The sequence below is a fragment of the Lagopus muta genome, chromosome 2, assembly GCF_023343835.1.
Source record: "Lagopus muta isolate bLagMut1 chromosome 2, bLagMut1 primary, whole genome shotgun sequence".
NCBI lineage: Eukaryota > Metazoa > Chordata > Aves > Galliformes > Phasianidae > Lagopus > Lagopus muta.
This window is the reverse complement of record NC_064434.1, coordinates 23395193-23418606: the sequence shown is the minus strand read 5'-3', so window position 1 is coordinate 23418606 and position 23414 is coordinate 23395193. Positions and strand designations below refer to the sequence as shown.

Below are 23414 nucleotides of genomic sequence, written 5' to 3'. Positions count from 1 at the left end.
TGTCGAACAGAAGAAAAGAGTAATGACAAAAAATTGTAAACCATGTTTCAATCAACTTTATAGCTTAGAAAAAAAGGAGTTATCTAATGCAAAATTAATCCAGAACATTGACATGTTTTTCTATCACTACTGGAGCAGCAAACGACATTTTAAATGGTTTGGAGAAAGACAAAATACAATCTTCATAAGAATATATGTGAGGTATGGTATGAAGTCTAAATAATTATTTGCAAGACAGGATGGACAAAGTAGAACAACCTATGAAATTAAGGTATGGATAGTTTGTTGATTAACAACACATTAAAAAAAAACAAAACAACTAATTGAGCAATAGTAGGCTTAAATGACTGCAGCATTACTTTACATGTGAAATGAGAGAGGTTATTCTGTATTTCAATTTCAATAAATTTTTAAAAATGTATTCAACAGCCTATTAGTCTGCTTTTAGAGCTTGGGATAAATTGTTTAGATCATCCTCACACTAGACACCACATACACACACACACACACACACACACAAAAACCAACAAAGCAGGAAAACGTGTAGTGAGGATTACCAAACTTTTTTCTCCCTGCTGTAAAACAACCAGTTTTGGTCATGATTCTGCAGTTCATAGCCAAATAAGACGAATAACAAACTAAGACAAACATATACTAGTAAGTAAACAGCATCCTGACTGGTTCTTTAACCTTGAAACTAGTTGGCACAGTCTGGCCCTGCAAGTATTATTAAACACTTGCAAACTACAAGACCTGATAGCTGCATACAAAATACCAACTGGGGACAGCCCTTGGGCTGTGCTAATCCTGACATTATCCAGTGATTTGGGATAATGGTAATTTTTTTAGACTGAAGTCATGCCAGTGACTTCTCCAACAAACTAATGGCATGGACAGTTGAATTCAAGCACTTGGACTTGGGTGCTGGCACTCTTTTGGTTAGTTATAGGTAGATAGTCTGAAGATAATGCTATTCATCAGGGAACAGGGTCTAGCTCTCACTGAAGGAGTGCAGCTGATGTTATACAGTCATTTTCTTATTTACTATGGCTCATTACATTTAAACTGCACATTAAATTTGAATTCTAGATAACTGCAACTTACCACTGAGGAAGTTATAAATAATAGGATTGGCTGCACTGTTTGCATATACAAGCCAGTGTGAGAATGTGAACCAGGCATACACGGTTTCTCTGTCATCAGCATGATTAAACATCCCAAAAACCCTAAGGAAAAAGAAAATCAAACCTGAAAGACGGCAAAATTAAAAATCATATAAGAAGGAGTAATTGCCCAATTCTAGCCTAATTTTCCCTTTGATGACTTATTTGCAGTATCACAGAAAAGAAGATTCAATGCTGCTGTTTACTTGAGAGTATAAACTCCTCTCCCTATGGCTCAGCATCTATTCTCGGTGGGTTTGCACAATATAAAGCATTAGCACTTCGGAAAAGTGCAGATACATGACTTTTCTGCTACGTAGCAACACCAGTGGGTGCTAGATAAGATGGGAAATGTTGTTTTTGACCAATTCATATAACTGGGGTTTCCAGCTCTGGGACCGTTATTCAACAGGATCTCTGTGGAATTAGAAAAGCATTGAACTGGCCAAGAACTGAGCTATGGAGGCCACAATAGCAGCTTCTGTACTTCAGAAAAATCTGCCCTGATTCCTTACGCCCAATTTTTTCATTTTAAACACGCATCTACTTGCAGGCCTACTCTGCTAGTGTGGTGGAAGGAGACTGTAGTTCCTCTGTGGTTTAGACCAAATGGGCCCTGAGGTGGAAATACTTCTTTATTTCTGTATTGCCTACTAAGTGATCTGAGCATGAAAAGCGCTTAAATCAGACTTCAGAAATATGTCAGAATTCAGTGAGATGCATTCTAGCCTTCATATCCAACGTTAAAAATCAAATATTTCTCAAGCACCAACAAAACTAAGTTTCTTTTCTAAGGATCCTTTATCTCTTGAAGACAGCTAATAGCTTCAAGATCAAACCTGCTATATGTCATTGTTTATCAGTATGTCAGTGGTCTCAAGAGATGTAACTGTATCAAAACTTGTCAAGCTCTGCTCAGAAACAGAGTGTAAACAACTATATCTCAAATGAGAAGGAGAGAAAAGGGTAAAAAGTTAAAAAAAAAAAAAAAAACAACAAAAGCAAAACCCAAAAAACAACAGCTTAATGGAAAAACTGAAGGATTATCCTAAAAATAGATTCAAAACTGGGTTTCAAAACAGTACTTGATGAAGCTTGGGTAAAAGTCCTTGGGGCTAAGCCATTACACTATTTTCTCCTGGCAGCTTTCAGCTGCTGTTTTAGGGAAGTGCACTTCCAGGATTCATTTACAGCAAACAAGCTGTACTCCCATGTAAATGGCAAGTTTTAATGAGAAGATAAGATAGATCACTTTCATGAGGAAGAGATTACTAATAAGGCTTGTACAAACTGTCCAAGATTTTCAGTACTGTAGATAAGTTAGGTTCATTTTTTTCTTGCAAATATATGCTTATTTTCTATCTCTTTCTCATGAAATAAGTAGGCCTTGTCCTTCAAAAGTATCCGTCAGAATATTAAGATTCTCATAACAGAGGATTGATTTTAGACAGAAAACATTACCAAGTGTTTACATTTTGGGATAAACTTTACCTTTTCAAGATATTGAGGATGCTAATTGGCAGATAGCAAAGTGCAAAAACCAGGAGGACAACCATTAGCATACGTGCTGTTTTCCTTCTTGCACGAATCTGTTTTATTTCAGCTGCCACAGCACTGATCTTTGACTTTGTTGACTGTCCCAGCCCTCGTTGCTGTGCTGAGGACTGCAGAGACTTCCATTTTTTCTGAACAACAGAAGAAGTTCCAGGGATCTAAAAAAGGACAGAATAAGGGGCATCCTTATCATTGGCACTTGAAAAACGAGGAATGTAAGTAGTTTTAACAAGAAAAGTAGACATATTGACATGTCAAGATACGCTTGTATGGAGAAGTATTCTATTTTATCATATTAATTTACACAGCTGGGAGAAACAAATCAGATTTTAGACAAAAGGAGTGCTGTTTGGCTGTTTGTCCAATATACCAACTTATGCAATAAAATTATCCTTAGTTACCACTTGATTTGCCTTGGTATCTTCAGACTATCATACTTAACAACCCCACTTCTACACTTATTTTGCTATGAAGATCTATGTCAACTGTTATCTCATATGACTGTATTTTATTCTACTAATATATTGCCAATTTAGGCTATGAAACAGATTTCAGTGATAAAAAACAAGGATATAAAACCTACATTAGCCATTAAAATTTTAAACATGGCAATCTTGATGACAGTGAAGCAATTAAAGAGGTTATAGCTAAAATGTGGATCTTGTTGCAAGAGTCTTCAAAACTGGATATGTAGTAATGAAGAGTGTCAAGACATAGGAAGAGTTAAACTGATCATAGACAACACTCAAGGGGTAGATGTAGCACTGAACTATTAAAAAGTCATCTGCCTTTGCTTTTTGTCCTTGTACAAGCCTTGTACAAGTGAAATAAAGCAATTTTGTTTTAGTTCTTCAAAATTACTTCCTGTGCGCAGCCACATGTGCAAGACTATGGATGGCAAGGATTTTCTCAGAGAAATTGATGCAATTTATGTTTTCAATATTAAACACTGTAAAAACTTCTTGGGTAGAAGCATAATTCTATAATGAGTAATGCAATTGTCTACAGGATGATGAGTCCCACGAGTGTAAAATGGTTCTTGTTTAAAATTATCTGACGAATTCACATCCTCTATTGTAGAATTTTAAAATTAGGTCTTATCCACAGAAACTAACCAGAAGGGAATGAAATTTTAAATACATTTTTCAGGAGAAAAAGCAAAAAACAAAAAACAAACAAACAAAAAAAAAAACAACAAAGAAACCAAGTCAAAATGGAAACAATTATTCTAAACTAAAAAATGCACATGCAGAATTGTTCTAGAATAGCTATTATCTATTTTTCCATGAATTGGTTGTTTTTTTCTTTAAACAAAAGTCTGTATGAACACAAAGCAAAAAAACAAAGAAAAGGCGAGGGAAGGGAAGGGAAGGGAAGGGAAGGGAAGGGAAGGGAAGGGAAGGGAAGGGAAGGGAAGGGAAGGGAAGGGAAGGGAAGGGAAGGGAAGGGAAGGGAAGGGAAGGGAAGGGAAGGGAAGGGAAGGGAAGGGAAGGGAAGGGAAGGGAAGGAAACAAGTCTTGCACTTATTCACTTTCTTCTATTCATTCAGTTAAATGAGGATTCCTACTCATTCAGTTAAACCAGAAATGCCAGTTTCATACCTGAACATATCTTGTTCTATTTAAAGGGATTCAATCTATTTAGCTGTGGGGGTGTAGTACTGCAATGTGTACTTGCCATGCACTACAAAGATGGCATACTAAGATTCTGATTCTGGCTTATATGGGGTATTCTGTGTTCCCATTCTTTTAACTTTGAAGTTTTTCCTTCCTTTTCTCATATACTGAATTATCTTTTTTTTTTTTTTTTTTTTTTTTTTTTTTTTTTAGCAAGAATCATCAGATAATGGAGATGCAAGCAGTAAAAAAATTAGCTAAATCTCTACTGACCCCTCCCTCCTGATGATGCTGAAGATTCATAAAAAGAGTTCTGTGACCATCTTTCTTAACAGATGCAATTTCAAAGAAGATAAAGAGTAGCTTGTCTCAGAATTGTGAATGGCTATTTCTGTAGAAGTGTTAGACATGACTGTGTACATGGCTTGTTCAGTTATGTATGGTTTGCTCAGGTAGAAGGAGCTTTTCTGCTCTATATGCGGTCTTCAATAGCAAGATACGATCAAAGCTAGGGACTGTATACAATGTACAATTCTACTCTACATCAAAGTGACAAATCTTCAGAAGTTTGCACTGAGAGCCTTTGCACCTTTTCTACCTCTATACCCTTTTTATCTTTGTCTTTATCTGGCAAAGAAGTGGGCCTTGCTACTTAGAGTCCAACAACCAATGATAAATAAGAATTTTATCAGAAAAAAGTACCATCTACCCATACATGCATAGTTGAACCAGGACCATCTAACAGACAGAACACTTCACAGAGGTCTACATATACAGAAAGATTTACAGATCAGTATTTAGGTAAACACACACATGTATTATGTATGTACAGGTATAAACACATTAGTAAAATACATGTAGTTGCTTTGGTTACTGAATCAGTAACCAAATATATATATATATATATATATATACAGTTAGTTGCATAGTATACAAGTACGAAAAGTGGTGCTGTTTTTCTCAGATGCACCTTTCCTCTATCTCCTCAAATTATTACCAAGGGATATACGAGTAAACTCAGTCTCCTCAAATGTAAGAACAGCTTGCAAAGAGTTGGAAGGTGTATTTCAGCTGCCAAAATAAAAATGGGCAGGGCTCCTGGCTGTTAATATGAAAAGACTTTTGTGTCAATGCATTTGGACATCAATAAAACAAAGTATACAGGACTTGATAATATGAATTATGTATCAACTCTTTTACCATAAGACCACTCAGTCCTATTTATTTGTTTAGATGTCACTTTTTATCCACTTAAAATCCACAAGAGAACACTGTCACTAAGATACTACTTCCTTTCTAATAAATAAAATAAATTACTCAAAATCCTGGTGTTTGTGGCATGATTGTTCTTCCCTTTGCACAGATGAATCATTGAATCAAAGACTGCAAAGTTTATATGTGAAGATCTGCCTGAAAGGCACAGTCAGTAATTTTAAGATCTATTGTACAAAGTACAAAAAAGATACTTCATAAATTTCTCTTATCTTTAGTCATCTGAATGTTAGTATGCAAAAAACACTCCATTTAAAAGACAAACAAACAAACAAAAAAAAACAACACAGAAAAGCATCAATGAACCTTTAGAAAAACTGTAAGCCTCAGAAGGAATTTACTGTTTGTGGTGTTTTTTCTGTCACATGCATCTGGGATGCATTGCGTCTTGCAACAAGATATTTAACATACTTAACTAAAGTTCTTGTAAGCAGCATCATTACTTAACTGAAGATACTATCAAATAATACACTCACAGTGCTGCATTAATTTGCTCTGCATGACTGATTATGGTCCACCTTTTGCATCTAGTAAAATGCCTGACATCTGCAGCCAACTTGAAGTTCTTAATAGGCATGAAGTGGTTTTAATTTTACTTACTGCACACTGTTGTATGTACTGCTATCATCTAAGCTAGGAAACAAGGTGTCTGCAGTTTCACATCACTGACAGTCGTAGGTGTATAAAAGTATTTGTCTTTTTGCCACCAAAAAAAAAACCCTAAATCCCTTTACAGTTTTTAGCGTACAAGATATATGGGGAGAAGAAATACTGTGAAGAAAAAACAGAACAACTAGAATAACTGAAAACAAAAACAAAACAAAACAAAACAAAAACAGAAAAAAAAATCAACCAGAAACACCAAAATGGTTTGTTTCCAGCAACTTATCTTCTGTTTTTAACTTTAATTAGAATTTTCAAACTACATTTAAGTTAAGAACAATTGCTTACATAAACTAAACTAACAGATAGTTTCAGATTATAGGAGGATTGTAAAGAAAATACAGAAGAGAAGGTGAAGGAATATGGTGGTAAGGTCATTAAGCACCACAGAACAGAAAAAGTCACAGATAATTATTAAGCAATAAAGAGCATCTTAGGGCTATGTTAGACTGAACTTCATTTAAAAAGTAACCCATCAAAGACTTTTTCCTATTGAAGATTCTTATCTTGAAACTATTTTATTGTTTAAACTTATTATTTAATGTAAGAAATTAAAAGTAAAAATAATCAACAACTAGATTTTACTCTAGTTTAACCAATAAGTATTAAAAATGAGAATAATTCCTATTCCAGTGAGATATCAAAATGCCTTAAAGAGGTTTTTTGTTTTTTTTTTAATATTTTATTTTCTCGAAAGAGATATTTTTTGTCACTGTATAATTTGATTTTAATTTCTAAACATATATATCTTTAGAAATCTGAAATCCACTAGAGATTTCCACAGTGACTCCATCTGATCCAATGAGAATATGCCCTTGATATGGTAGATAATACACACTGGCTAGGACATCCTCAAATTCAGACAGTTGCAAAGAGAAAGGGGTCATGTCCATGTCCTGATAGCCACTGTCAAGGCCATTTGAGAGGGAGTATCTTGCATTATCTCTTTAATAGGATGAACTGATTGCCTTTCATAGAATGATCGGGCAGGGGATGGTGGGAGACTACAGCTATAGATACATCCTGGACAAAGCAGAAGACAGCAGAGGGAACTGCAGATAGGTGTATGATAGATTATGGCACTGTTCACATCCAAAAAATTATTCTCAAGCAAGCTGACACCAATTCAAAATGTTGGAGGGGAAAAAGCATTTCTGAAAAAATTCACATGATTTGTACCACTTCAGTTTACATGTTGTATGCTTACTTATTTGATACTATTTTGTTCTGTATTTTTGTTTACTTTTCTATATTTTTAAAATGAAAATTGAAAAACTAGATGTTCATGTTATAGATTATGCTAATTATTTCTCAGTAATTCACATCTATCATTACTGATGCTAGTCAGGTTAACATCGCTCACATCAGATAATTCCAATCTCACAGTTCTGATAGATGAACTTTCTTTTTCAACTTATGTTCAGACTGGACCTGCTCAGAAACTGAGACTTTACGGAATGAAAAATACAAAAGCAACTGTACAAACTATTAACAAAATGAGGAACTGACTACTCTCACTGAATACTCAGTATTTCAATATAACATATGAGACCTTTCCACCCTCTAAGTCTTTCTGTTGACTTTTCCTCTCCTTCTGTCCCTCACGGAAGCCCTTCACAGACACAAACAAGAAGAGTTTTACATTCAGCCTGACTGCCCTGCCTTCATTTTTTAATTCTCATTTTTTATCCAAGGTGTCTGTAAGCTAGCAGTGTTGTTGGACCTGGTGATAATGTAAAAATCCATGTAAATCAGATCCTATATGACAACATGGAACATATATAGAAAAAGGGTTCATGTGAGAATCAGTCACGGTCATAAAAGCAAGCAAAGAGAATTAATGCAAGTGACTTACCTGGCGACACCACAGCTTTCGAAATATTTGCAAGTAGGCCAACACCATAAGACACAGTGGTGCCATGTATGTTACCAGGAAAAAGCACGTGTGATACATTTTGGGGTAAACCTCAGCTGGAAAGACAGTTAAAGAAAAGAAAAGTGTATTTAAATACAAGTCAAAATCACTTAGTGCCATTATTCATACAGATATTCATGTATTTCAGACACAATACATACTAATGGAAGATGCATCCAGCAATCTTATTATCAGGATTTATTTTTCAATTGCTTCCATACCCATTGCCTTCATATGACAAGATTCTTTACATTCTCTCCATGATTAAGTTTTGCTTGTATTAAAACAGTGAACATTCTCTAAACAGTAACTAACTCATTTTAAGCTGCCTCATCTTTGACACTTTTAACAAGTTGTCTTTAGCTTTAGAATCAGAAATGACCATTCAGTAGAGTGACAGTATGTTGCAAAACTTTGCACTGTATGAGCAGTTAAATTGCATGATAATTAATGTGTTACATTTTGAACTAGAAGAAAAGAATGAGTGATTATATTAATTTCTGAAATTTCCCAGTGTTTCAAAATTATGAGATCTCTCACTGAAACTGTTGACTGTAGTTGTAACTTCAGAAATATATATCATAGAAATAGAAAATTGCTATGTAATTGCAACTATATACCATACCAATGAGCAAAATCTTGCTTGTATTAACTGCTAGTGAATGCAGTAGAAATATTGCCATTGATATTTCACAGCATTGATGGATATGTGTTCAAGCAGTTCAGATGAGAAGTGTTTGGCTCCTGACTTGTTTTAAGACTCTGTAGCAAAAGATCTTACTAACTTTCACCTGAACAGCTGCAACTACGAGCTCTTGTGAATATCCCTGTGGGAGGCAGGCCATTTGGATCTTCTTAAGAATTATTTGATTGATTGATGGATTGATTGATAATTAGCAGTAACTTGAGTTTGCATATTTTTGGATGATCTCAAAATTGTGAAATTGTTTTTGTATTTCAGAAAAAGCAACCTCACCACGGACCAATCAGACAGGGAAATATTAACATCCATGCTCCACAGGCAGAGAGATTAAGGAGAAACTGAAGGCACGTGACTTACTGGGATCACAGGAGGTCAGAGCTGAAAGCACAATCCTGCTATTCAGGAGGTGCCACCCGCCTCCTCAGTGCTCTGCAGGCAGCCAGGCCCCATTCAGGTGGAAGGACAGTACATATTTAAAAGGACATCTGGAGTTTATGGCTTCCAATTTACCATTCCAAGTAAAGTGAAACATTAAATGAGCCTAGCTATCTACAAAGAACTGATGAACCAGGTTGGAGGAAAATCCTAAGACTTGCCTTTGAAGTTTAGCCACCTGGAAAGTGCCAGCTGCATAACATCAAAGGCAAACTGTCCCTCCTCCACCCACAGCAAAGCTCTTTGTAGAACTTTTCTCTAAGAAGCATGACTCTGTTTAGCTTCTCAAGCCAACAAAAAGCTTTAAAGCTGTTTGACAATCACAGCAGAAAGGAGGAGGAAGGGCGTGTTTGGGGTGCTGTTCATTTATCAAGCGAGTTGCAGGCTCCTTGAATGAGAGCATCAATCAGTCTGTGGGACCTGGCAATACATCAGCTGTCTGATTGGAACCACTGATCCTCTTACTCTAATGCAGAAAGGCTGTTTTTGCCATCCACAACTGACTTAATGGACTGTGGGACAGGGCAAAGATAATTCTTTGCCAGAGTGATCATCATTTTAATAAGAAATTAATGATTCTCACACCACCACACTACAGTTTTGTTGAAAAGAGAGAATGGGACAAAAAGAAAACAAATAGTCACAGGGACAAGAATTGAAGTGGGACTGGCATTCCTATGTAGCATGATTACTCCACCAAATAAATGACCTGTATCCTACAGTTTTCTTTGTTGCAGGGGTTACTAAACAAACTTCAGACTTTATTCTGAAGTTTCCTTCTTAGATCTGCGTTGCAGTGCCAGACTTTAGTTAAGTAAGTAGGCATAAATTTGAAACTACATCTTCCAGATTTTGCCAGAATTTTATATGTGAATATACGTGTTCATATAAACTGAAAACATCCCAGACTCAAAAGGTTTTATTATGGCTAGCAAACAAAATATTCCTGTCAGTCATAAATGTACAACTAAATTGGTACCCATATCAACTTCCCACAGAATAGGGAAAGATAGTAATTTTTTAGAGCATCCATGGAACGTTCCCAGATTTGCTAATCTCAGGAAGATGCCTATGCATTTTTGAATTTACCAATATGCAGAAGCAAAACAGCTTTAAAAGTACACTTTTGGAATAAAGCTCAATAAGTAAAAATGTTAGAAAATACCTGCACATAGTAGAGAAAATTATATTACACAACACAGTTGCTTTCAAACTATGTTCCTGTGTCAGAGTACTTACAACTAGTTAAATACTAAAATAACATTTCAAAGCAGCTATATTATTCTTGTGGTATCAATCCATCACAATGCCAAGCATGATTTCAGTATTCACAGTAATCTGGCTTCCTGCTGCATTAAAACATTCCTTACATTTTGCTTTAACTTCTGCATTTTTAAACCACTTAATATAGTTCAAACATTCTCACTCCTTGCATTTATTTTGGACATAATAACATAGTTTGTGTTTTTAGTATCACTCACACGCTGTTCCAGGTCATATCTAACTCAAGTAGCTTCTAACACTACTCAACAGAGTTGTGCCTGTTCAATAGCTGCACAGTGCTCTTAAATAACTTACAGCATTGATCAAAATTCAGGGTCTGTTTGTTCTTTTCTACACTCCAGGTAGCAATACAGGATGTACAAACCTTCATGTAACAATGCAATTTCCAGTTATGTTATTTTCCAGAATTAAGACAGTATGTTTTTGTACTATTTCATGAGTAATCCAGGAGGAAATGGAACACAAAGTCTTCCTTTTGTCTCCATTCAATCATATAGTATTTGGAAAGGATTATCTCCACATCATATGCAAAGGGGTTGGCTAGTGCACTTTGGCTAACACCCTTTTCACGAACAGCTCTAAGAGAATGTGTTTAGCTGGCTTGGACACATTATGAGCTCATTTTAATATATGTTTCTTTTATTTTGGCACTTTATCATCAAATTCAGCACATAGCAATTACAGACTATTATAGAACTGTGGCCAATGCTGGCTCCTTAAGTGAGTTGGATCCTTCTGCATTCCCAAATAAAATATTGTTATTAGACAGTACTCAAAATGAAAAACCCTCAGACTAGAATTGGCAATGAATTTCATATTCAGGAATGCCAGAAGCAATTAAAAAGGAATTGCATCTTGTTTTAGATTGAACTATTACACCATTTGCAGTCGCTGGCATCTGTCCAACCACATGTTTGAAATCTTTTTATTAGTCAGAGTGGCTACTATTTGTTCTCCATTTAGGAGCCCCAGTGTCACAGTATGGTTCAGACCTTCCAGACACTCACCAGACTAGTACAGATTTCAGCAGCTGAACCTAAGTCTGGGTACAGTGCTGTCTCCTGCTTTGGCATCTCTGACATTTTCCTGGACTGTTCCAGACATCCTCCTGTCTGTTAGTCCCCTATAGCACCTCATGTTTCAACGGTCCTAAGTTCCCAGAACTAGTATAGACTTCTGAAATACTTTGGAAAGTGTCATCAAGCACCTCCTGTTAAAATTTCAGTCTTAACAATTCTCAATTTAACATCCTTGGGATATAAGGTGCACATGATACTCTGAAAATATTTCATTAGATGTATCTTAATTTTAGACAACACAAATTATTTCCAGTTCTAAATGAAGCAGTTAGCATTCAAATATAAGCACCTTCCTCTTCACACAATTTTACTCTCCTGTAGAATTTGCTCTTGAATGTCTGCAGTTTCAAGCACATGTACTCTCTCTTTGCAAGTATGACTTCTTAGGAACAAATTTCCTTCTCCTTCAGCCTCCTCCTGGTTAGATCTCTTTCACCTTAGATACTCTATAGTCAAAAAAGGCAAAATAAAACTCAAGGAAAATGCAAGTGTTCTCATGGAAAATATTAGCTCTTTAATCATTCTTCTGGCTGCAATGCTCACTCATCTTTTCTAATTGATGTCCTTTTAAGCATGTTTTGTTTATCTATCTGGGAGACTTTGTGATTTCAAACCCAGATTCTCAGTAGAAAAATTACATCTTCTATGCAGTGGCCCAAGTAACTGTCTTTAGACAATTCAAATTGTATCAAAATTATTTGTGGCTAATGATACTCCATTCTGCATGATTAGAAAGAGATGTATTATATTTTATCCTCACGGTTAATATATAGTTAACTCTATATTTACTAAGACGTACCATGATTTGAGCAACCTACTTGTATCTTAATAAACAGAAAGGTCATCTTCTCAAGTTGCTAAGGTAAGCTCTTATTATGAGGTGATTAGAGGATTATTTTTTAAGGGCATAAGAAATGCACTAGAAGAATAACTAGCAAGAATGGTGCTTTATCACTAGAAGAAGAATTAATTGAAAAGGCATCAGGATAAAAATAGAATTGTTATCTTAAGTAAAATGAAGAGTTTTGCCATTTCAGAAAACTTTAATGGATTTCTAATGTGAAATTATTTTCATTTTATGTTCAACATCAATTAAAAAAAAATTATTTCGGAGTGTTTGCTATTCAATCCTGAATCCATGCAAAAAATAACTCAGTTCTGCAGGCAAGAGCTTGCCTCTACTGTTCCCATTTCATCTCTCCTGATGTCTGAGTAAAGGCTAACAGCATCAGCTGAAGATAAACAGATTTCACTTTGGATATATACACTTCACTGGAGTAGAGCCTGGGAGCTTCTTTTATATAATGGGTACTTCAGCTCAGATGTATTTGTGGGCTGCAACTATTCTTGTTCAATACTGAATAAGACACTTTTTGAAATAGTTCCACAGTTACTATGAATTCAAGTCTGAAAGACAAATTTTCTTGTTGGAAATCAAGAAGAGGCCAATGGAGATCTGGGAATTTTGAGATTGTGTTCCCTCATGCAATACTCTCCTGACTCTTCAATTAATTAACTACAGTGCTTTCCATCATTTTCAATAACTAGGTTGATTAAGACAGTCTTTACTTCCAATCTAACCTTCAGGTGAGGAATTCGTGGATAAATAACCCCAGGATGATTGGACACATTTGTACATTTCATATTTGTGACTATTGTAAAAGAAAATAGTCACAAAAAATACTGCAGATTGGGGTTCAAAATACATAGGCGAATAAAGAACAATAGAAGTACAAATGTACCACTCCAATAAAACACCAGCTACAATAGTCCCACCTGAACAGGGTCTTAGTTTAACCTACATACCTTCTGCACATCTTTTTGTCTGGAATAACATCCAGCTAGCTAATGGCCATGTCTGCCCCATTGCCTTGTCCCAGAGGACTAACAGGGATGAAGAAGATAAAGAACAGGGAATGCGAAAGCCATTGTCTTCACATTAATTCCACAATGGCCAGACAGAGGCCATTAGCAGGGGAGAAACTTTCGGAATAGTACATGGAAGCGCCCTCAGCAGTTCAAGCTGCTTGAACCTATTTATCACAGTAATTAAGTAGAAGTGGTCAAGTTGTATTTTATTTCAGTTGTTCACAGGACTGGAATCATCCACAGACACAACTCTGATGGAGAATACAATTGTTATATGGAATGTCTTGAGGCTGTTAAACAATCACATGTTTTGGCAAATTTGGCTTTATTTTCCTGTGTGTGAATAATGGTATTACTGATGGTCACTGTATCCAGTATCAAAGTGATAGTATATAATGCATATCTTCTATTAGCATTGGAGTTATGCCAAGACCCACCAGAGTTGAATCTTAACCATTCAAATAAGTGTCTTACACAACTTGTTATGTGAGCTGAGACAAAATGGAAGAAGATACTCCCAGGCAATACTTATAACTTCCTGCATTTGAATTCAGATACAGAGGTAGTTAGATTCAAAGTTAATCTCAAAAGACAGTAACACTTCCTGGATAGAATAATTCGTAACTGATTGTAATATTAAAGTTATTTGAATTATCTTGTCTATGACAAATCTCAAATTGTAGACTAACTTGCTACCCTATATCCATGACATCTCTGTCATCTTCTGCTATGACATGCAGATTGCATTGAAATCACAGGAGATATCTATAAAGACCTAATTAAATATTATCAATTAGCAAAATCAATGTATCAGGTAAATAGGAGATCTGCTTTTTTGTAATTATTTCTGAAGACTGAATTCTCTAAATCTGCAACTTCCATCAATCACTGGGAATTATATAAGCATAAGCTTTTAAAAATAGGAATATTTTTACCCTGTGGTAAACATTAACATGGCCAAGACATTAGGCTGCCTCATTCATTTAAACTTGGTTCCAAATCTACTTTTAGTCTTAGCAGTATAAAAGAAAATTAAAATTCAGAGTATTTCAAAAAACAATAGTTTTTTTCTAGGAAAGATTATATAATTATGAACATTGTTTATGAAACCTGACTGCATTTTAATACATTCTGATATTTTTGTTACATAACAACAGGAAAAATTCAGTCTTTATGATCAGTGACACACTCACCTCCCCAATGTTCATCACACACTGTGAATAAGGTGGTTTTATTGGCTAATCCTGGGAACACGCTGCTGCACTCCATAACAATAGCCTGAGGAATCATTATGATGCAGGACACAATCCAGATAATTATAATGCTGTTCCTTGCACGCTTGGCTGTGCTTTTAAACATCAAAGGGTGACAAATTGCATACCATCGATCCAAAGCAATGCAGCTAAGTGTTAGTACAGACACAGAGACTGAAACTGTCTGAAGAAAAGGAAATATTATGTAAATGTAAACGTAATTATTCAGTTTTTAAAATGATTTCAATTTTCAACATACCTAGCTTTCTATTTGAACATACTAAGTGGAAATTATTTTCTGAGAAAGACTCTGTTTTAAGTCATTTATTATGGAATTCCAACAGATATACCCATCTACTGTACAATCAAATAGCAAAGTTCAGTGGGAGAGTACCTCCAAAGATCATCAGGTCCATCTGCCTCATCACTGCAGGACTAAATAAAAGTTAAATATATTATTAATGGTATTATCTAAGTGCCTCTTGAACACTGACAAGTGTGGGGCATCAGACAGCTCTCTAAGGAAGCCTGTACCAGTGCTTGACCACCCTCTCAGTAAATACATTTTTCCTTATATCTCTATTTCTGTGTCTTACATCTGTATACAATACACATATGAGGGTTCTACCCAGAGTAGGAGTAACAGTCAGATTCTGAAAGAATAAATTTATACAACTTAGAATTTGCAAAGTATGTGAAAAACTTACTCCAAAAAATGGTCACATAGTTAGATCATTATTTCTTTGATGAACAACTTTTTAAAATGTGCTTTTTCTTTCTGCTATATTTGATTATCTGTACTACTGCTTTACCTTTTCAATTTTCAAAGGAACAATGGAAATCTAGAATCCCATGAAATAAAAAAACAAACAACAACAAACCAATGAACTTAGAGCAGACAATATTACTTTAGCCCTCTGTTCAGTATAGCAAATAACCTATCACTTTGGTTTTATTGTTCAGTGATCATTTCATTTTCTCTTCAGATTTTCTCCCTTTAGAATGGAGGCTTTGAAAGTCTTGTGGTTTTCATCCTATGCAGTAGAAGACATACTTGCTGGAGAACTGTTGCCCTTGAGAATGTGTGTTTTCAGCCTGGTCTCTACTGAAAACACAGATCATGCTTGGTGCATGGAGATGATCATCCACCTGCATTAAGAGTTGTACTTCATTCTTTTGATTTATAATGACAAAAAAGGCCAAGTATGCTGCCACTCTACTAGGCCCAGTAAGTTCACCTGAGCAGTTTTACTCAGAAAAGGTATCTGTCAATCATATAGGTGCAAATGATCTCATAACTACTAAGTCCATTGGTAATAAGTGGCAATAAGACAGAAGGCTTGATCAAGTATATTAAAAGTAGCCAATATGATTGGCTCCCAGGACAGTATGACTACCTTTAAAGAGAGAAAAACAAGTCATTAAACATACATGTAGGCATAGAGTCCCTTCAGACTTCTTCAGAAGTTCAGATTCTATGTCCTGGATACTTGTGTAGCTTTTTAGGTCCCCTTACAGAGTATAATTCTGTATTACCAGGCTTTTTTTTGTTTGTTTCATATCTCTTCTGAATTGTCAAAAAGATCACAAAAAAGTGAAGAGTATTAGACAAACGATCCAGGAGGTGCATTGCCCAAGTCTAACAGTGTTTGCAAAGCACAAATTTATTCACAAGTAGAACAGTGATTTCATGATCTGTAGGTATCCTGAGGTTTCTACCTCAGTAGCTGTGACAGACTTGCATTATCACCATGAGCGAGATACTATAGCTCTCTCTCTTTTGTGTAACATGGACAACATATATACAAACACAGTAAAATAATACCTGTAAGTAGGGAATTGCTTTGCAGAGGTGTTGCCCAAAGAACCAAGTTTCTGTGATGTCCACCACTAAAGTTGCTGGAAGACAAGTAATTGTGACCAGAATGTCAGCCAGAGATAGATTCACTATGAAATAGTTGGTGACTGTTCGCATGTGATGATTCTTCCACACTGCAATACAAACTGAATTTGGAAAGAGAAGTCAATAAGTTGGAAATGTCTTAGGAAACGTTTTAACAGGAAAACTTTTTTTTTTTTTTTTTTTTTGTTGGAATTAAGGAAATGTTGTCCCTTGTTTACGGGACAGAACATTTGAGTATGTCGTTTGGTGTAGAAGCTGTGTGTTTTCTTTTAGAGTGGAAAAAAAAAAATGTTCATGTAGGGAGATTCTCAATAAACAAAGAGTAGTTTTGCACAGACCACAGCAGGGAAAACATCTGATGTTTCATAAACTAGCTTATTGTACTTCAAGTACTATTTTCACTGACTATTCTTGCAACATTCTTCATGACTATTTTAATCCATTGGCTCTATTCCATGACAATAAATACCTACCTCTGTAAAGGTTTATGGTTTTTTTTATGCTATTGTGCTGCTTGATTTGAACTGCTACATGGAGTCTTATGAACTCTATCAAGAAAACAACAATTAATAAAATTATTTTGCTGGACATAATGTGTTATTGCATTTGCAGAGAATCTGTACCGTTTGCCTGGGGAAAAGGTATCTATGATTTGAAGTAAGTAAATGAATGCAATTTTTGCTGTATTAAGAGCAATGTACTTTAAGCGTGGTATATTTTTGACCATGATTATTGTAATCAAAAGCAGTGTGTAGAAAATACTTTAAAAGATGTGCTTTTAAATTTTGCTTAGTGTCTTTTCTCTCTTTTTATCTTTTTCAATATTGAAAGGCTTTTTCAGATGAAACAAATCCCTTCTTTAACATGGATACAATAAATTCATAAGCTAATACATTAAAAATACAAAGAATGAGCCCGAGAAACTTACCTAAAATAGATTTTGTAATAATTTTAATAGTTAGCTCCTCAGAGATCATAGCAATCAATAGCTTTTGAACACTGCAGATTCATCAAAAGCTCTTTAGAGACTCATACTCAGCATTTTCTTGCAGTGCCACAGTATAATTCTTGTAAGAAAACAGTGCAATTAACTGTATGTCAAAGATTCTTCTCCTACAAACATTATTTCATCCATCATACAAATCTAAATGAAGAGTCGAAGTCTCCTTAATCTGTCAGGATATAGCACTATGCTTAATTTAGAAATACTAAACAGATCACAGAATGCCACAGAAAAGAGTTTGAAGGGTTCTCAAGAGCTATAAAACAGAATCAGCTAGAGTTAGACCATTCTCTTATTAAACAAACACAGATGGAAAAAAAAATACAGCCTTGAAGTCACATAAGTTCTTGTGATAAGATGCTTCTTCAGATCCTAAGAAGCATGGTGTGCATGAAACCTTGTGTCCAACTCCCAGCTAATATCAGTTGTTCTAGTAAAATAGATTTCTTCACAAATCTTGTCTTGCTTAAGTCTTTATGCCAACCCAACTACATCAGAAGCACCAGTAAGCCACTACTGGCAAGTTTGCATTTCAAAATCTGTTACAGGTGAAAATATCACGCCTCTCTTAAATGTGCTGCAATGCTGAGCCATATTTCCTTTCATAAAAAGAAATTAATCTTTTAGTGCTTGATCTACTTCTCTTTTGCTGCTCTTTATATAACATTTCTGTACACAGGCAGCAATGACAAATAGCTTTCCCCTGTGGCAACACTTCACATATGTGAGATATGATATATAATGATTGTTATTATACCTCTACACAGTTTTCTTTTCAGATTGTACAACTTCAGAACTCTGATTTTTTAATATTTATTTGTTTGTTTCTTTATTTATTACTGCTGATGTTTCTGCAAACATCCTCCTTGCTGCTCTCTGAATGATCTTCAGATTGGATCACATCTTTGTTGTCAGACTGAAGTGATCCAAACTGGCACAATACCCACTCAAGTCCTCACTAGCCCTTTAGCAAGAGTTAAGATTGGAGCATTTCCTCATGATGTCCAGATCTAAGTATTTGGGGGTGATTTAGGACAGTGGGAGAGGGAAGAGAGAGATGGTCTTCAATTTCTTTAAGGAAAGGTGATTTTACCAACTAACTCCTTAAGCGTTTCTTCTAAAACCCCTATTGTGTCAATTTAGATGTTCTTAATATCTTCTTGTCAGTGGTTCTGACTTGGTTTGGCCTGGTTCCATGACTAAATGAGGTAGGGGGACTCACACCGAGATGGGTCTAAAAGCAAAACAGCAGCAGTGAGATAAGGGAGGAAAGTAATTAACTAAATTTGATAGTGGAATGTGAGATGACACAATATAATACAATATAATTTGAATTGAAGTCACAAATGAAATAAATTGAGATTATTGATTTATTGAGATTGATTGAATCATGGTTTTGTAAAATCAAGCCAAATTCCCGCTGCAAAGCACTTTTCTGCCCTTAGAAGTGTATCCCACAGTATTCAATTCTTACATTATTTTCTTGCTGATACTGAATTTCTGTTTTTTGTTGGATATTTTATTTTATTTTTATTTTTTTGGCTGTGGCTCTGGATATGCGAAAGGCAAGACTTATAAATCAAAAGCTCAATGTATAAATATTAATTGTATTTACTGCTCATTTGGGTGATTTCAGTTATCTACTCAAGTAACTACTTATCTATCACAGTAAGATAATTATAACTATCCAGAGCTTCATTAATTATTGCTACATGGGATTACTAAAATTATCATAGGATCATAGGATGATGACAATTATAACAGACATTATGACAATGCAGATTCAGTCAGCATGTAACAGAGGAGAAAATCCACAAAGTTAACTAATGCAAGTTCCATTTCACTGACAACAAGCTACGCCAGAAATCAATTCATTGCATGCTGCACGTTGTGTTCAGCGCTTTCTACAACTGTCAGCAAACAAAACCTCAAAGGGCTAAAAAGAAAATAAATAATTTTCATCTCTGAAGTAAGGGAAGTAAAGCACAGAACAGAAGTTGTCAAAGGCTGTACGGTAAAACAGACATGGGATAAAAATATTAGACTCCTAATTCACAGCACTGTGCTGAGCCTTCCAGATCACACTAGCTTAACTAAGATGGAATTTAGATGAACTTCAGTACTTGCTGCTCCTCAGGGAAATAAAAAGGACTGTGTTTCTTGCTACTTAGCAAGGCAGGAGTGCACAGGAGGCAAAACCAGTACAAAGAAAGTAAGTCTGAATTCCTTTGAATTCTAATTTACAGGGTCAAGAGACTCCCGAAAGGTGAAAAAAATAATAATTTACAAACAGAGAAATGAAAGATAATTTCTGTATGTCTATGTGTTTACCTGTCTGAACTCATGCTTTCTTAGCTGCACTGCTCATTTTTCATTCTTTGTGTGATTTAATTAGCATGCTTACATACTACCTTATTAATTAGGAAGTCTTCCAGAGACTTATTCCCTGACTCTATTAAAAAACAAAACAAGCACACAAACAAAAAAAGATATGGTTAAGAAAGACTCTTACAGAAGCCTTTGAAAATAAAGGATTTTAAAACGTTTCCCCCCATCCATTGCCCTCTGCTGGCTGAAGCACTGCATTCACCCTGCTTACACACTGGCAATGTTTTCCTTCAGTGCCAGGCTAAACAGAGCTGTAAGGATTTGATTCAAGATCTCCGAACAGGGCAGTATGGTATAAGTGACAGCAAGTAAATTCAATATATTTCTCCTAGACTGGCTATCTTTCTAAATCTACCCCTTGGTCCAAGCTTGTTCAGTTGCCCTGGATGTCAGCCTCACAGCCACACCAGTGATTTAGCAGATCACAGAGAAAAGGTCTTTATGGGATGTTCAAAAAAATATTATTTTATGAGAGTGCAAAGTAGTCAGATTATGCCATTGAATATACTAGAAGTAATAAAGTATCCTAGCAAAATAATTTTGTATGCTCTCTACTCTCATCCCATCCATCTCAAATAGTTCAACAGAGAAGTGAAGCCATGCAGATCCTGTGCAAACCCTACAGGAACATGCCAGACAAAGATGTCTCACTGAAGTACAACATCTGCCTACACAGAGGGAATGACAGACATCAGCAGCTTTCTTGCTGACCTGGAGAAGATAAGCAGTGATGAAAAAGGTAGGAACACTTCTCAACTGGAAGTGGATTTTGCCAAGGAGTACTCCAAAATCATGAAAGATGAGGCTAGCACCAGTCTTTCTAAGAAAAAAATGGGAGACACCACAGACTGAATGGATTTCCTATTTAGTTAGAGCATCCTGTGGTGGCCCAAACTGGGATTTTCAGTAGATCTATGAACCAGTGAAAACATTGAATAAGCTTTGAATAAGTTCAAACCTTTTACTCAGCCCTGGATATTTCCAGCTATGAATGTGAGAAAGAAAGGTGGGAGAACATGCATAAACATGGGCAGTGAAAAAGAGAAGCTCACAAGCTCAATAAGAAATGGAGAGATAAACAGAAAATTTCTCCTGTGTTGTGCTCCCAGACTGAGAGGACACCGTGCTGGAACTTAACTACCTGCATTATTGAATAATTTCTGTATTTTAGTTTTTATTTTATAAAATGATTAAGGGTTCCAGCTAGTAACTTTTCCACAAACAAAAATAAGCAAGCAGATGCTTTTGTGTTGTTTTGTTGGTTTTCTTTTCCCCACCACCAGACTCAAAAGAAGAGCTTTAACCAAAACGACTGCTGTTCTTGCCTCAGCCACACAGTGTCAGTGAAAGACTGCAAACTAGCTCGAGTTGTCGGGCAGGCAAGGCTTGGGAAAATTTGTTGAGGTTTTCCCCATTGAGGACATTCTGCTCTAACGAAGTTTTTTTCAGCACTCACACTTCAAGCATCCCTCGTCCATCCCCCGAAGGCTCACAGGAGAGTATCCAGAAGGACTAAACAGAACAATTAAAAGTAGAGTTAAAATTTAAGAAAGATACCAAGTTCATTGAGAAAATTCATATACCTCATAGTCCTGAGGATAAGACAATGTGGTAAGGGTTTTAGATTGTTTTTTTTCATGTTCAAATTGAATCCCTGTTGGTTTTGTGCCCCAGGGCATTTTAATTAGAGACTGTAATTCCACCTATTCAGTGAGCATAGCTCATTCTATCTGAAGATAAATATGAAAACAGTACAGAGGCTCCAGCTGGTATATAAGGCAGCTGCTTGCCTCCTGGAAGAATTACAATGACTTGAGCATATTAAACATTATGCAGCTCTCCTTCCATTGGTGAATAGCCAGTTCAGCTGTCAATATATGCCTTACAGAAGACCTAAATTAATTTCCTAAGACTCTAGAAGTCCTGTCAACCACATTTAATGGGTCATCCTCCAACTAGACTTCTTGGTCAAAATAAAAACGTAATTTCTGCAAACAGCAATACATGACCTTTCCTTAGATAATTAAAGGCACAATGTCTTGTCTCGTTTTTTTCTTTTTTTTTTTTTTTTGTAATAAATTCCACCTGAGTATAAATAAAATGTTATACCTTTGCCTCCACTATGCTGAGCTTCAATGGCTTTAGTTCACTGTAGAAACTCATTATCACAATCATTTGACTAAAAATAAAGCCACAAAGAAGTTATGCGGTTATAAACACTAGCCATCAAAATTTGATCCTTTACATGGATTTCTGGTGGTCCTGTGTGCAGCCAGAAGTTTGACTCAATGAACCAGCTGGGTCCCTTCCAACTTAGGATATTCTATGATTCTATGAAATCTCTCCCTTGTTCTTTTACATGTTATGACATTACGTACTGTGCATCAAAGCCTCAGTGGTGGAGTGTCTATCAACATGATCACGCTGAAATGAAGGCTGAGTAGATAAGCTACAAAATGAGATTCTTCCAGAGCTCCTGTAGAAACAATAAATGAATGTATACTGTTCAGTTAGAAAAATCTATCACTGAAATTACTTTCATTATGTTCTATTCCTGATTGAGAATTCTTCTGCTTTAACATAAGTGTATAAAAATTTGGTGCCTAAATCCAAGCTTATTTTGTTTATTTTAGGAAAGCTTTCTAAGAGTCTTTCAATAACTTCATTGAAAATCTTGATTAAGGGGTGCAAAGCACTGTAAGTAAATTGCAGAGGATATATAATTAGGGTTTTTTTAAACCAGCAGTGAGAACAAAAGATCTAAAACAAAGAGATTTCTGCTGTGAATAGGAAGATGATATCTAGTGCCTGTGCTGTCAGTCTCTTATCCACTATTAAGCTCTGAACTCAAACATTTTTTCATTTTTTTTGACCACTCGCCCTATCAAAAGAAAAAAAAAAAGAAAAAGAAAAAAAAAGAAAAAAGAGTCTAATACAAGATTAGGGCTACATTGAAAAAGTAATAGAAAGAGTAATACAAAAACAGATACTTCTGATACAGTGGCTATTGTAATGAAAATATTGAAAATATTCCTACAGTTGGCAACAATGCCCAGCAGAGAACTATCCTTGAATACATTAATTGGAAGCAGAATAGATGGATTATGTTCTAGGCTGCACCTACAAAGGAATTACATACCCTGTATGTAAGGTGACAGCTTCTCCTCACAGGACAGACTAGACACCCATCAACAAATCATCGAAGCATGACAAAAGGAGCAAGTGTTAGGTGTGCAGCCCATGTATCACAGATAAACAAGTCTAGATGTGCTGTTTCCTTTGCATTTTCTTTTTTTCTTACAGGAGTCTAGGAA

General features: G+C 35.6%; 1 protein-coding gene across 1 annotated transcript in view; it reads right to left on the bottom strand.

Annotated features, from left to right (window-relative positions):
* Positions 1 to 23414, bottom strand: part of HCRTR2 (hypocretin receptor 2) — a 32446-nt gene that overhangs the window by 2725 nt on the left and 6307 nt on the right. The window contains exons 2-6 of the mRNA XM_048936201.1: positions 16632 to 16810; positions 14747 to 14990; positions 8124 to 8239; positions 2655 to 2875; positions 1105 to 1226 (exon numbers count right to left, since the gene is read on the bottom strand). Coding sequence (XP_048792158.1) covers positions 1105 to 1226; positions 2655 to 2875; positions 8124 to 8239; positions 14747 to 14990; positions 16632 to 16810 — 882 coding nt within the window. The remainder of the gene's footprint in view (positions 1 to 1104; positions 1227 to 2654; positions 2876 to 8123; positions 8240 to 14746; positions 14991 to 16631; positions 16811 to 23414) is intronic.